Consider the following 14,611-nt stretch of genomic DNA (forward strand, 5'->3'; position numbering starts at 1 on the left):
GCCCACCTGGCCTCCTCTCCAGACCCTGCCCACCTGGCCTCCTCTCCAGACCCTGCCCACCTGGCCTCATTCTGAATCTCTCTCTAGGTCTTTGAAGGATAAAATCTAGCACCTAGCAGAGTGCTGCAGGCCCTGAGTCTTGTCTTGAATCACACTGAGCTTCCTTTGTCTCCAACTTCACCTCCCGCTTCAGGGTCTCTATTTCTTAGCCACCCATGATCTGAACACCTACTCCCGTGTGATTACCCAGAGGCCCCTCTCTGGCTTCCTGGGCTTCACTCATCCACATTTTCCTTTCATTTGCTTTCCTGCTCACCAATGGGAAAGACAGCTCTGGTGCCAAGATTCCCTCCAGATCCAGATATCGACACTATATACAAAATAATAAAAGGTGTCTAGGAGTCTTCCTGTCTCCAGGCTGAGTGGAGAGAGTGACTTTGGAAGGGTGTGGACATACTGAGTGAGGGTGGTGATGGTGAGAGGCCCAAGCAGGGGCAGAAGAGATCCTGAGCTTGACAAGTGTATACAACAGTGGACAGAGAGAAGAAAGCAGAGCAAACCATCCACATCTTTTTTTCTTTTTCCCCTAAAGCTATTGATTCTGGGAGAAACAAAATGCTTTACTGTGGTTTCTGCCTAAGGAGAGAGATTCAGGAAGGCAGAAGAGAAGACTGTATCTGGTTCATCCATCCCTGGGTGGGGGTTCGAAGAAGAACACATGCTAAGCTCACCTGAGAGCCAAAGGCAAGGGGTAGTGGGTATTTAAGGAGATCCTTGCCCTGTCTTCAAGATCTGTGTCACACAGACAGGTACAAGTGGGAGAGACTGCTCTCCCAGGTGGGGCGTGTTAAAACCCAATGTTTGGCACTCTGAACGCACTGCTAAAGACCCTCATGTACTCATGTGAAATGAAAGCTGTTCAAATGGACTGGAAAATGTTTTACTTGTGTTCTCTTGTATTCCCGAACCATTCTTTCCATGGTTCAAAAGTTTGCATTGTCTAATTGCTGATTTCCATTTGTGAATGAATCAGTGTAAAATAAAATTAAGTGGCAAATCAATCTACCAAATTAATCTAGTTTTAGGCATTAATTATCCTCTCAGCCATTTTCTCTCGAACTTAACCACATGTCAAGACAAGTCCGGGTCTAACGATGCCGCGTTCTGTTTTTATCACAGGTGCTTACACTCGGGAAGTAGACCGAGTCTCGACTTCTAGGACCTGCGGTTTACTGTGTGTCTTAGTCAGGGTTTCCGTTGCTGTGAAGATACCATGACCACAGCAGCTCTTATAAAGTCAAACATTTAAGTGGATCTGGCTTACAGTATCAGAGGTTTAGTCCATTCTCATCATGGTGGGAAGCATGGCAGCGTGCAGCTAGGAGACAGGATTCCACACTAGGCAGGGTTTGAGGGTAGGAGACCTCAGAGTCAGCCCCTAAGTGACACACTTCTTCCAACAAGGCCACACCTCCTAATAGTGCCACTTCTTATGGGCCACGCATTCAAACACAGGAGTCTATGGGGCCATACCTATTCAAACTGTGCAAAAAAGGTCTCATTCCAGGTAAACATCTCTCTGACTTTTTTTAAAGTGTTGCTTTGTTTGTTTATTTAGATAGATAGATATATAGACAGTGTTTTATCTGCATGTATGCCTGTAGGCCACAAGAGCGTACCAGATTTCATTATAGCTATTATAAGCCACCATGTGGTTTCTAAGAATTGAACTCAGGACCTCTGAAAAAGCAGACACTGCTCTTAACCTCAGCCATTTCTCCAGCCCCCATCTCTACTACCTTTTACAGGTGCTCAACCACTGTTGGACTAAACAAGTCACTGGAGCAGAAATTTGTGGCATGCTTTCCCAACTGAGAAATTAACAATGCTACACATCTTTTATATGTAGGAGGGTCATCCTGAGTGTGGTAAAGGAGGCATTAATAGGGGCAGCTCAGAAATCGCTTGCACTGTTCTTTTGGAGCTGTACCAAGGGACAGGTGCCATTTTGGTTCTATTACAAACTTTGCTTGACCAAATTATAGGATCCTGAGCACATGGACCTATAGTTATGGATGTTGCGAGCCCCCTGTGGGTACTCAGAACTGAACTTGGGTCTTCTGTAAGGGGAACAAGTACTCTTAAGAGCTAAGCCATCTCTCTAACCCCAGATGATCTCTTTTGAGATGGTCTTATTATGTATCCCTGGCTTGCCTGGAACTTATTGTATAGATCAGGTTGGCCTCAAACTCATGGAGACCTGTCTGCCTCTGCCTTCGGAGTGTTGAGATTAAAGGCAGGCTCCACATACCCAGCCTCCTCATCTTTTTGGCGTTCAACGTTACCAGAACAGTCGAGAAGGAAGCAGATAGCCACGACCAGTAGACCAGCATTGCTGAAATCAGAGGAGACATTTACTCCCCCTCTAGAGGCATGCTGCCAAGCAAAAGGGGACCAGGAGCACGTTCCAAGGTGGACGGCTGGCTCTGGTGGAGGATCCCCAAGAACCCAGCCCCCTGAAGCACAATGCCTTCTGACTACTCGGACATCCAATGTTGTAATGTTTCTGCTGCATGTACAGAAAGATCACTGCAGCCCTAGCCATGCAACAGCAGCAGAGGGCAGTGAGGGCCCCGCAAGGCTTGCTCCGCAGCCCCCGGCTCCCTCTTTGGTTGGCACTGGAAGAGGAATGAGGATGAAACCATCTCTGCAATTCTTCAACACAAGCTGGGGCAGCAAGCTCAAGAGGAGATTCTCTTGGCAATGAGAATAGCCAAGCACCCGAGTGACTAATTAGAGAGGTAAGAGCAGTTGAAGCAAATCTCTGCTATCCTGAGTCAGAACTCAAGAGCGGAGCTCACTCTGAACGTTGGAGTGTTGTGGGGGAAGGGAGGGAGTGGGCAGAGTCTAAATTTAAATAATGTATATAATGTAATTTGCATCAGGGATGAGGGACTTGTTTCCTTGAGGCCACACTAGGTACTGTCAGCCTTCCAGACAGAAAGGCAAGTAAGGAGAGGGAAGCTGGCATGTGAGCTCTGTGGCTCCAGGGGAGCAGCGGTGCTCCAGGGGAGGAGCACAAAGCTTTCAGATTTCATCACAGCCATCTGATAACACCTGAGTGCAAGCTTTGCCGCAGAGAAGCTTGGAGGCCTGAACAGTCAAGCTCGCTCCTTCCCAACCACCCCAAGAGGGAAGGAGCCTGTCAGCTTCACTGAAGAAGAAAGGAAGGAAAAGAAAACAAAAGCAGAGGCAAACCACAGACCTCAGGTCGCTCTGCTTCCTATCTGTTTGAAGGCACAAGGCTGAAGAGAGGCGGGGTTTATACAGGGGCACCCGTGGGACCCTCCTGATGGAAACCTCAAGGCCACAGTAGGCAAACATTACTTGCAGGGTAGTTTTAATCAGCTTGAGCAGCTCTTTGATAGGCAAGGATGTTAAGCCAGGAAGGGCTCTCTGGAAAGTCTAAACATGCAGAGGGGGCAGTGTGGAATATGTGGTGTCTCCTCCCGCCACTCTTCCTGTTGGGGGTGTTCACTGGGGCCCCTTCAGTCATCACAACAGAGCCAGGGTTGTGGCTGGAGGGGTGATTAACTATAGCAGAGAGCCCACAGAATCCCAGGCTTCAACCATTACCAGCTGCTGCCCTGTGTAGGTACAGGGAGGGCTCCAAAGAAATGAAATAAAAGGCATAAAATTAAAGACAAGATTAATAAAACCTGCTGAAAGCAAACACCGAAAGCCAACATAGTGGCTCAAATTACATTTACCACACTGAAAAGGGAGGGGGTAATTATGAATAATAAGCTCAGGCTCTGGAAAGACATTCTGGGCTAACTAACCTAACAAGGGGTAATACCAGGGAAGTCCCCATGTCGCCTTCCCAAGAAAGCTTCAAGGCAGGGTATAAAACTCATCAATCACATTGAGATAAATTTCCCTTGCTAGGCTCCCTGATAAGCCTAGCTCTGACACTCAAAGTCTCTGAGCTCTACCCAGGGCAGCAGAGACCATAGTACGAATGCCACCTCCAGATGTCACCCAATTTACAGGTCTTCCACCCCACTGTGTGTGGACTCACTGTGTGTGTGGCTTCTGTCTCCACCACTCTGACCTTGATAGGGTTGAGACACTCAGGGTTAGGTAAGGACTATCCTGTTTCGAGTCCATTTCCATTTCTGCTCCATCAGCTGAGTCTATGCCTAGCGATGGGAGTGTCTCTGTTTCTTGAGCTTGTTCTTGTGTGGGGTTAAGTCTGAGCCCCCCGTGCAGCCAGCAGCTAATCTACAAGGTTCCTCCAGCCAGCCAATCCACCGGATTATCCACAAGGTTCCTCCAGCCACTTCCCCAGAGACCTCCAAGTCTTCAAATTCCCAGTTCTCATCCCTACTTGAACGGGAGCCCTATCTCATAAAACAAATTTACAACAGCGCAGGGATTCCGTCTTTAGCCACGGCAGTGTGGGCATAGGAGTTGAAGGGGGATGAATATAAGCTTGCCACTCACGGCAGGCTTCTGGGGCCTGTGAGTATGTCACAGACTTTCCCTGGAAGCCATGTGCAATATAAATCTTTGAAGGGAGGGATTCACTCCCTTGGCCAGCCACTACTCAGTGGAGATGCCGATCCAGTCTCCGCTTGGGACCTGTTGACATCCTTTCCTGCTCAGAGCCCAGGCTTCCATCCTCAGACCTAGTACTGAGAGGGTTGATGTCTTAGGGAGGGAGTGCCTGGTTTTAAGCCAAAGAAGACACTGGAAATGAAGTCCTGTTCACACAGGGGAAATCCTCTATGCTCAAAGGGAGCAGGGTTCTTTAGAATTCCTGAGACTTCCCAGCCATTCATGCAAAGCCAGGCTTCCATCACTACCCATCCTGCCTTTAGCTGTGTCTGCTTCCTCCTCCCCCATCCCGGGGGGGCTCCTGGTTTGCTGTGGTCTACCCCATCTCAGGACATTCCATCGCATCCCTCTCTCCCAAGATGACCCTGGGGGAATCGTGGCTGGGAGACAGGGCAACTCCTCTCTGCACACAAACTCTTGTGTGACCCTTGTCAAGTTTCATTCAAGTTTCTCCCAGAGCAACAGATCACTTCTTTCAACAAAGCAAAGAGCCACACGCAGGTGTGTGACCATTATCCTCAGAAAATCTCTACCAAGAGGGTTTGAAAGAGAGCCTGGGAACCCACACGAAAAGGACAAGCCTGGTGAAGTGCACCCGAATTCCCAGAGCAGAAGAGGCAGAGACAGACAGATCCCAGGGCTTTGCTGGCCAGCTAGCCCCTACTGAACCTGTGAGCTCTGTGTAAAGTAAAAAAAAAAACACTGTCTCAAGAAACAAAGTGGACAGCGTTGAGAAACAACATCGGAGGCTGGCCTATGGCCTCAGTGCTCATGCACGAGCATGTTTATGTGCACCCTAAACACTCCCACACCCCACACATACGCAGAAAGAAAGAATGGATGTAAGAAAGAGCTGAGGGAGAAGTCTCTTCAGCATAGGACAGCTATGCATACAAAGACGTTCACTTTTCCTTTGGTCACTATTTCTTTAAAGAAAGAATGGGTCCCATGCACCGGAATAAGACTCATTGCTAATTTGAACTAGGACGTCAGGTTTTATGTTTTCTCTTCATCCCTAGTCTTTAGAAATGGATAATCTATTATTATAAAACAACTAGGTACCTGGCTGCAGTTTCACTCATCTGTCCACCTACCACAAACCTATGAATTAGCTTAACAGAGGCACTGAAGTCCCCTGTGGCCCAACCCTGAGGGCAAAGTGCTTGGGGTACAGATGTGGTGACCTGCCTGTCTTCCGTTCAGGATTCAGCCTTCTCTTCTGAAAGAACCAAGCATCAAGCATGGTGTGCAGAGCTAATCTCTGCTTGCTGGCACCTCCTCGTTTCTAACAGTGAATGAATTCAGCTCTCAGTTCTGGGAGGAGGCATCAAACTGTCAACAGTGTGGCTGGAGGGCTGGGATAGGAAGGGGCTAGTGAAAGCTCCTTTTCTCCCAGCCTCCTTCTCTTTCCACAGAGAATGTGTTCATGGACTCCTTCAAAGGTTTAAAAGAAACCAATAAATGGTCAAAATGAGAAAGGAAACAAATGTTTTCTATAACATCATACACACACACACACACACACACACACACACACACTAAAGGCTGGAACACAGCTGATACCTACTGTCTGGTTGGTCTCTTCCATTTTTCTACACCTGTAGATCAAGAGCCTGTGTCCTTGGCAAGCTCTTCTGCAGGCCTGGAAGCCCCTGGGAACCTGATTGGGCACATAGCTACCTCACCTTACCTAGATGCCCCCTCATGTTAGAGGACTTTCTCCTTCTGCCTCAAGGCATTCCCCAGTTAAAGATGGGGCCATCCCCAGGTTGAGAGCACAACACCCGTGAAAGCTGCCACACATGCAGAAGGCAAACTTTTACCGATCCACTCAGAAGACCTGGCCAAACTGGGGCAACACAGATACCTGCAGCCCAGCAGCTAGAGCAGGGGGCCCATTAACCACCTGCTGTCAGCACACTCACCTGCAGATGTAATTTGTCTTGCAGGAGTCTTGCAGATTCAGGCAGTTGGGCCTCTCTCGTTCTTCATAGGAACACACAGGGACGATAGTCTGCCGCCGCCGCTCAGTGCAGGCGATGTCCTGGCAGGAGCAGAAGAGCATCCCGTAGCTGTGCTTGGCCGGAACTTTGTCGAAGAACTGCCTGAGGGCCTTGTGGCACTTGCGGCGGTTGCAGACATCGTTGGACATGCTGGTGGTGCAGGGGGTGATGTAGGCGGACCTGTACTTCTTGCAGGTGTCATCCAGGTTGCAGGCCTTAGCCGCATCGAGGCAGTTGTTCCCTTTGGAAACGTGCTCCACTGCAAGGCAGAGAAAGAGCGGTGATCACAGTGCAAGTGTGTTTATGTGCACTCCACAGTATTGGAGGCCTTGCCATTCACCCGGCCAGGCACATTCTAGAATTCAGGGAGTTTCATAACATAATGGTCCACAACAAAGAGGAAGTTAGTGTGCAACGTCTTCAGAAATCCCTAGATATCTGTGCACAGCCATGGACCCAGGCCATGAGTACTCGGTCACTTGCCCAGATACCAGTAAACAAGGCAACTAGAGAACTGTTTTCAGTTCCTGCTTGGTAAACGGAAATCAGGATCAAAGAAAACAGTAACAAATTACACACTTGTTCATGATACAGTATATAAAATGATATGGTGAATGTGAGTATAATTGCCATGCAATCCTCCAGGAATATAATTATGTAATAAATGCGTATAGAACATGCTAATTACTATATGATTACAGAGTAATTACATGGTTATTTGAGCCCAGAAGACAAAATATTATGCCAGTCTCTCTAAGCAGGAAGAAGCAACTCCAGAGAATCCATGTCTAAGTTTCAGCTCGCAGGCCATTGGAAGAAAACCAGAATAAAGCACATAAAAATTTGCAAACCTCAATTACCACTTAACTCACCACATGCAAAATGTCGCCTCTGTGAACCCTGGCTAGGAGAACTCAGCTAGGATTTTGGATAGAATTTCCCTGGACTTATATTCCACCGGCTTTAGAACACCACAGAGCATATGCCGCTTTCTGCTCTAGCTCTATGCCCACGCTGTCTGGAAAAACAGTGCCGTCCATTGTGGGCTGCTCTGCTCTGGTCTAGGTGAGGGCTTCCAGGAGGCAGATTCCACTAGGCAGCTGCACACGGCGGCTGCACACGCTGCCTGGGCCAATTGCAATGGAGATGTTTGAAGAGGGGAATTAAGAGTTAAGCCCAGGACTCACAGTTTAGTTTCTTTGTTGCAACCAATACCCTAACAAAAAGACAAGGCAAGGAGAAAGGGTTCATTGGGCTTACTGTGTTCCAGAGCATAGCCTGTCATGGAGGAGATGCCAGGATGAGGTCTGATAGAGCTTCCCCACGTCACATCCACAACCAAGAGCAGAGAGAAATGAATGCTGACCCACTTGCTAGCTTTCTTTGCTCTATAGTCACTGCCCCCACTCCTAGACTTAGGGAATGGTGCCCCTCACAATGGGCTGGGTCCTCTTCCAGTTAATTCCTTCAATTAACAATCTAGACAATGACCCAGAGACATGCCCACAGAGCAACTTGATAAATGTCATTACTCAACTAAGACTCTTCTCCAGAGAGTGTAGGTTGTGGCTACTTGACATTTAGAAGTAATGGTTACAACTGTTACAAAGGAGTTTCTCTAGAGAAAGTGAAGTGAAGGAACCTTTCAGAGCTCACTCTCTGATAAGGTGGCCCACAGCAGCTGATAGGCAGTTATGCCCCTGACCATCCAGCGCAATCCGGGCACAGCAAACTGTCACCCTACAGATTAGATTCCCCAGCAAGTCTCCTTAGGCTTGGTGCCTCCCTGTTCTCTCTTTCTCAGTATGTTCCCCCAGTTGAAGGCAGGCACTTGGGAAATTATAAGAGGTTGGAGAACTGACAAGAAAGGAAAGGGTTCAGGTGGGCTGAATGGGGCTGAAAGGGGGTCTATAAGGGTACAGGGAATATTACTCTGCCTTAACAAAGGAAGGAAGCCTTGCAAGCTATGACTATATGGAAGAAACTTGAGGACCTTAGGCTAAGTGGAATGAGTCAATATCTGAAGGAAAAGCAAGAGTGATTCCACTCATGGAAAGACAGTAAACACTACAACTCACAGACACAGAAGGTTCTGGGCTGAGGGGAGGGGATGGAGCTAGTGGCTATCCAAGAGGAACAAAATTCCAGCTTCAAGTTGAAAGGTCTTCCAAACAAGAATCTGTCTAAAGTTCCTGATCCTGTATTGAGACTTACGTTTTGGAGTGCGGAGGGAGGAAGCAGTGTTGAGATGGCTCAGTAGGTAAAGCTGTTTGCTGCCCAGTTTGATGACCCCAGTGTGACCCATGACCCATACAGTACAAGGAAAGAACCAGCTAACACAAGGGTCCCTCTGACCTCCACACCATAGCTCTCTCTCACTCTCCGTAAACACACACACAATAAATCAAAATGTAGTAAGCGTTTTTTAAATTACTGCGGACTGGGGGGGGGGGGGACTACATGTTAGATATTCTTATCATAACCTCAAAAAACAAAAACCTAAAGGACACAGAACATAATTCCAGAATTTCAAGGAGTTTTCCTAAGAAAAAAAAAAGTCTTAAAAAAATAGAAAAGAAAGAAACAAAGCAAAACAAATAATGGTTTTAAGAAAATATTTCAAATGGGAACTACATTACAGCCTGGCACGACAAGCGGAGTGCTTCTGCACCCAGGTCCATATCTCTGCCTGTGCCTTCCAAGACCTGTGGGTCCAATGTGGAGGCTGGTAAGCAGGGACCCCAGCCTTTTAGGGTGAGCAATGCAGCTGTTCAAGAGCCCTGTCACTTTACCAAACACGCCTGGTACTCTCTGTCCACCTTGTTCTTCATATGTCTGCTTCTTAGCTCCACTCTCAGAATCCAGGGCTCTCAGAGGGAGATGACCACTGTGAGCCACAGACACTGTGAGCCCTGACACACTGACACCACAGACACTGTGAGCCCTAACACACTGATACCACGGACACTGTGAAGCCTGAGACACTGACAGCACAGCCACTGTGAGCCCTGACACACTGGCACCACGGACACTGTGAGCCCTGACACAGCCACCACAGCCACTGTGAGTCCTGACACACTTACAGCACAGCCATTGTGAGCCCTGACACACAGACACCACAGACACTGTGAGCCCTGACACAGACAACAGTCCCTGGACCTGGTTAACACTGATGGCTTTCACTTTAAATCTTTTGTTTGTTTGTTTGTTTAGGTTTTTTGAGACAGAGTTTCTTGGTATAGCCCTCACTGTCCTGGGACTCACTTTCTATGCCAGGCTGACTTTGAACTCAGACATCCTCCTGCCTCTGCCTTCCAAGTGCTGGGATTAAAAGTGTGTGCCACCACTGCCTGGGAACTTCTTTTCATTTTTAAGTACATGGCCTTATGCACTCCGGGCTGGCCTTGAACTGCTTTTGTGGCTAAGGACAACCTTGAACCACTAATCCCATTGCTGGTCCCTCTGGAGTGCTGAGATCATCAGTATAGATCACCACAAAGCTCGTGTGATGCTAAGAGATATAGGCCTCACATGTGATGGCAGATGACACCTGAGCCCTTGAGATGCCTAATGCTGGGCTGTCGAACCCAAGGATGGCAATTTGTGTCTTTGCATGTCTATAGTCCTCTGGGTTCCTCCCCTATGAATGCTTTATGATAACTGGAAAGTAACTAATTCTTATTCCACATCCCCTGGGGTAGGCCCTTGAGGAGAGATGATGGTACCTTTGTGTGTGCAGTGTTATCTAATGAAAGGTATTTTCTGAAGTCTACATAAAACAAAAACAGCTGTAATACAGAGGTGGTTTACACGTAAGGAATGTAGCTAGCGATGCATGACCCAGCAGTGCATGTAACCCCACGTAGGCAACAGTGGCAGAGACAATGTCACTGCATGAACCAGGTATCACAGGCTTGCCCAACAAAAACGAACCCATGAGCATATCGAGCAGCAGGTTTATTTGAGGGTAAGAATTCTCTTAGTTCCAGCAAAGCAATGTCATCCTTTACATTAAACTAATGCTATTCATTTGTTTCCTGCTGATTTCAAAGTCTGACCTTTACTGTTTATTTGTGCTGTTTTTATACTTGTGTGTAAATAAGCAGAGACTCTTTTTGTTTACAAATCTAAGATAACATTATAATACAAGTAATAAAACAACCCATGACACCCATAGGATTTCTTTTTCTCTGGAAGTAACGCATACTTAAGAAACACTTGGCTGATGTATACTTTTGTGTTCCCTAATGTTGTGTGTGTGTGTGTGTCTGTGTGTGAGTGTGTGTGTACATGCAGCACATGTTTATTTGTGTGCACAGACGTCTGCGTGTACACGGGAAAGTATGAGGGCAATGTCTGGTGGCTTCCTCTTTGCTCTGCATCTTATTTTTGAGACAGGGTCTCTCACAGGATCTGGAACACATGTATTCGACTATACTGGCTGGCCAGGAACATGTCTGTCTGTCTGTCTGTCTCCTCTAGCCTGGTACTAGGATCACAGATTCTGCTGTGTGTGCTGGGCATCTGAATTTGGCTTCCCATACTAACGCAGCAAATGCTTTGCAGCCTGGGCCATTGCCTCAGCCCAGTTTTCCCCCTTCTTCGTGTGTGTGTGTGTGTGTGTGACTAGTCTAAAGGAAAAGCTTTGTATAAAGTGGAAACAGTAAAGTATGTTAGGACTGAACCAACTGTTCAAGGCTAACTTAGTTTGGCCATAGGTGTGATTCTGCCTCCCTTTCTGCTGATTCGGTTTCTGCCATATGTAAGCCTGGCCAGCATACCATCTCCTTACTGCTCTTTATAACCTGTGACAAATTCCAAAGTGTACAACCTGGCACAGCTGGAGGGGCGAAACTAATTTATTTCCACCTCGCAGGTCATATGTGACTTCTGTCCCATTTCTTATCCTTATGAACCAGAACACTTCTACTATATTTCTCCTCTCCTTGAGACTAGCAGAATCTAAACACAAGAACCCAACAGAGGGAAAAGTGGCAAGCATCAGACGCCCACTCCTTACAAATACAGATGTAACAATCTCCCCAAACCTGAGTACTTGTTTAGCAATATGTTAGGAAGGTAACACAACATTTCCCCAAGGATCCAATATAAGCTTGATGCTTAAAAATCAACGTGCTGCCACAGAAACAGAATTCAAGAAGAAAGGAAAAATGCAGTATTTTAGTAGGTAAAACCAAAATGCATTCAGTGAATTTCAACCCTCACTTAAAACAAATAAATGTTCAGCAAACTAAGAATAGAAAATGATTTCCTCAGGTTGAGAAAGAGTAGCCATGACACACAGATAAAACCATATCTTACAGTTAAATAATGTCCCCACCTAAGATCAGGAACAAAGGAACAAAGGACCATGGAGACTCAGTACTGTATAAGAAATCTTAACCTTTGCAATAAAGCAACAGAAATAAATAGAAAGCACTACACACACACACACACACACAACCCAAAACATGCCCATTTGCAGATGACTTCAAAAATCCCAAAGAATATATGAAACCACTAGAATAACTAAATCTACCTGTCAAAGATATAATTAAATCAATATAAAAGTCAACTGTACCTTCTTGAGTTCACAGGTTTATTCTGTGTTATTAATGGCCCTGAGTCCAGTGAGTATTCCATATGCATATGTAGGGCCACTCACTGGGACATGGGCAACCTACCAGTGGCCACATCCCTACATGAGGGTGACTCTGACTCCCTGGGCAGCCACTCCTCCACAGTCCACGCATAATGTTGAGTGGCTTGGTCTTGAGCAGGTCACTGCCGCACTGATGCATGCAGCAACCATGTCACGTGCAGAGTCAGCGTCCCACACAAGTTTAACTTTCAGCTGACAAACTCATATTTATAACCACTGGGGCAACTTAAAGTGCAATTCTACTTACAAATAGTACCAGATAACCTATATGACAAATAATAAAATAACAAAATAACAACACAAAATGTAACAAATAAGAATACATGCAACATCTAGAAAAGTAAAAACCACCACTGGTAAAAATTAAAGAGAATTATGAATGGAAGTGTATACCATTTTCATGGATCAGAAGACCCAACATAAATAGCATCAGTCACCTCTAAACTTTAATGCTTTAGAATTGATATTCGCATTCTAAAATTCTCATGGAAACATAAATAATGCAGAGAATGAAGCTGAGACGCTCAAGTAGCTTCGAGATTTACTGTAAAGCTACAGTCAAAAGTCAGTGTGGTCCAGCACAGGCATAAACAGCCTGGACAACAGAGCGGAGCAGGGCTCAGCAAGGTGTCCACACCAGGCACCCACAGGTATTTGAGTTTTGAAAACAAATACTAAAGGAATCTAATGGTGGGGAGAGAGAAAATGTCTTCACAATAAACACTACCAGAATAAGGAAAAGACAAAAATATCAGATTCTCCCCCTTGACAGCACGCATAAGTCAATATAGGATAGAAATTAAATAAAAAGGCTAAAATCATGAATTTATTAGAATATTTATAAAATAATCTGGGCAGTCAATAAATATTATAAGGCCATGCAATAGAATAACATCAAAGAAAAAAATTCTCTAGGTTAGAGTTCACACAAGTTAAAATTTCCTGCTGGCATAAGAATACTGATAAGGAAATGTACATAGAAGTCCTTCAGGACAGTCACAAATACCTATCAGAAAAAGTATCAACATCTGAAAACAGGAAGAAATGCTTAAAACTTAACAGTTAAAAGAAAGCACCCTTTTCAAAACACACCGAATGTTTCAACACAAATTCACAAAGATAAACGTGCAGATGCCCAATAATCGCATGCTAAGTATTCAACATCGTTAGTTATGCTAAAAAAGCAAAATAAAACTACAATGAGACATTTTATTCAGCAGCTGCAATGGTTAAAATAAAGACCAGCAACTTCAAATGCAGAGCAGGTACGGAGCCTCTCCTGCACTGATATGGGACTGCAAGTCCAACAGCGTTGGGGAAACGTAGGCAATCTTTTACAAAAACCACAGATAGCTGGGCAGTGGTAGTGCAAAAATTTAATTCCAGCACTTGGGAGGCAGAGGTTGCCTATCTCTATGAGTTCAAGGACTGCCCGGTCTACAAAATAAGTTCCAGGACAGCCAGGACTACAGAAAAATCTTGTCTTGAAAGAAACAAACAAAACCACAAACCACACATACATTCTACTCAATGATCACCATAATCAATCAGACTTATTACCTAAGTGAAGACAATGACCACCAACAAAGTTGCATTGTTAAGGACAGCATATAGGATTAGGGGGAATGGAGGTGGAACAGGCCCAGAAGCACCCCAAAACCAACTATCAGAAGGTCCTATGCAAGAGGACCAAGACACCTGCGATACTTACTGATGGTGTGCCCCAGACACGCAACCTCAACAATAAGGCTGCCCAAACAGGACCTCACAGTGACAAGGACAGCGTGAGCCCCTGCACAACTTGTCTAACCCTAAATGGTAAACCCTTGACACATGTATGTATGTCACAATAACAATTTTAAAAAGAGGGAGAGGGGGAGCCGAAGAAGCCTTGGTGAGTGCCGCGGAGTAGTGTCCATTCTCCTGTATGAACTCCTCAAACTATGACCAGATAATGTCCTGACAATAACCCCAGACTGCAAATGGCTCATGCATCCACTGACAGGAGCACAACCTAATAGGCAGGCAATGAAGAATCATCAAGGAATAAGGATAAGAAACAAGGTCCACTCTCAATATACACGATGGCATAAATCACAAAACATTGCTGAGAAAAAATGAAAGTCTAAAGTCCAGGCACACCTGGCCTTCTCACACTGACAACTTAGGCCCAGGCACACCTGGCCTTCTCACACTGTGGTATCTTAGGCCCAGGCACACATGGCCTCTGACACTGACAACTTAGGCCCAGGCACACTTGGCCTTCTGACACTGACAACTTAGGCCCAGGCATACCTGGCCTTCTGACACTGACAACTTAGGCCCA

At 46.0% G+C, this 14,611-nt stretch overlaps 1 protein-coding gene and 1 long non-coding RNA gene across 5 annotated transcripts in view; one reads left to right on the forward strand and one right to left on the reverse strand.

Annotated features, from left to right (window-relative positions):
- The window catches only part of Gfra1 (GDNF family receptor alpha 1), a 220,214-nt gene that overhangs the window by 57,541 nt on the left and 148,062 nt on the right, over positions 1 to 14,611 (reverse strand). For all 4 annotated transcript variants that reach the window (XM_031390836.1, XM_031390835.1, XM_031390834.1 and 1 more), the window contains one exon: positions 6,546 to 6,882. In XM_031390836.1, coding sequence (XP_031246696.1) covers positions 6,546 to 6,882 — 337 coding nt within the window. The remainder of the gene's footprint in view (positions 1 to 6,545; positions 6,883 to 14,611) is intronic.
- On the forward strand, positions 2,535 to 6,652 carry LOC116104044. Its single transcript, XR_004123681.1, has 3 exons — positions 2,535 to 2,801; positions 3,298 to 3,372; positions 6,552 to 6,652. It is a non-coding gene; the product is annotated as an uncharacterized LOC116104044 (long non-coding RNA).

This window comes from Mastomys coucha, unplaced genomic scaffold (assembly GCF_008632895.1).
Source record: "Mastomys coucha isolate ucsf_1 unplaced genomic scaffold, UCSF_Mcou_1 pScaffold21, whole genome shotgun sequence".
Classification (NCBI taxonomy): Eukaryota; Metazoa; Chordata; class Mammalia; order Rodentia; family Muridae; genus Mastomys; species Mastomys coucha.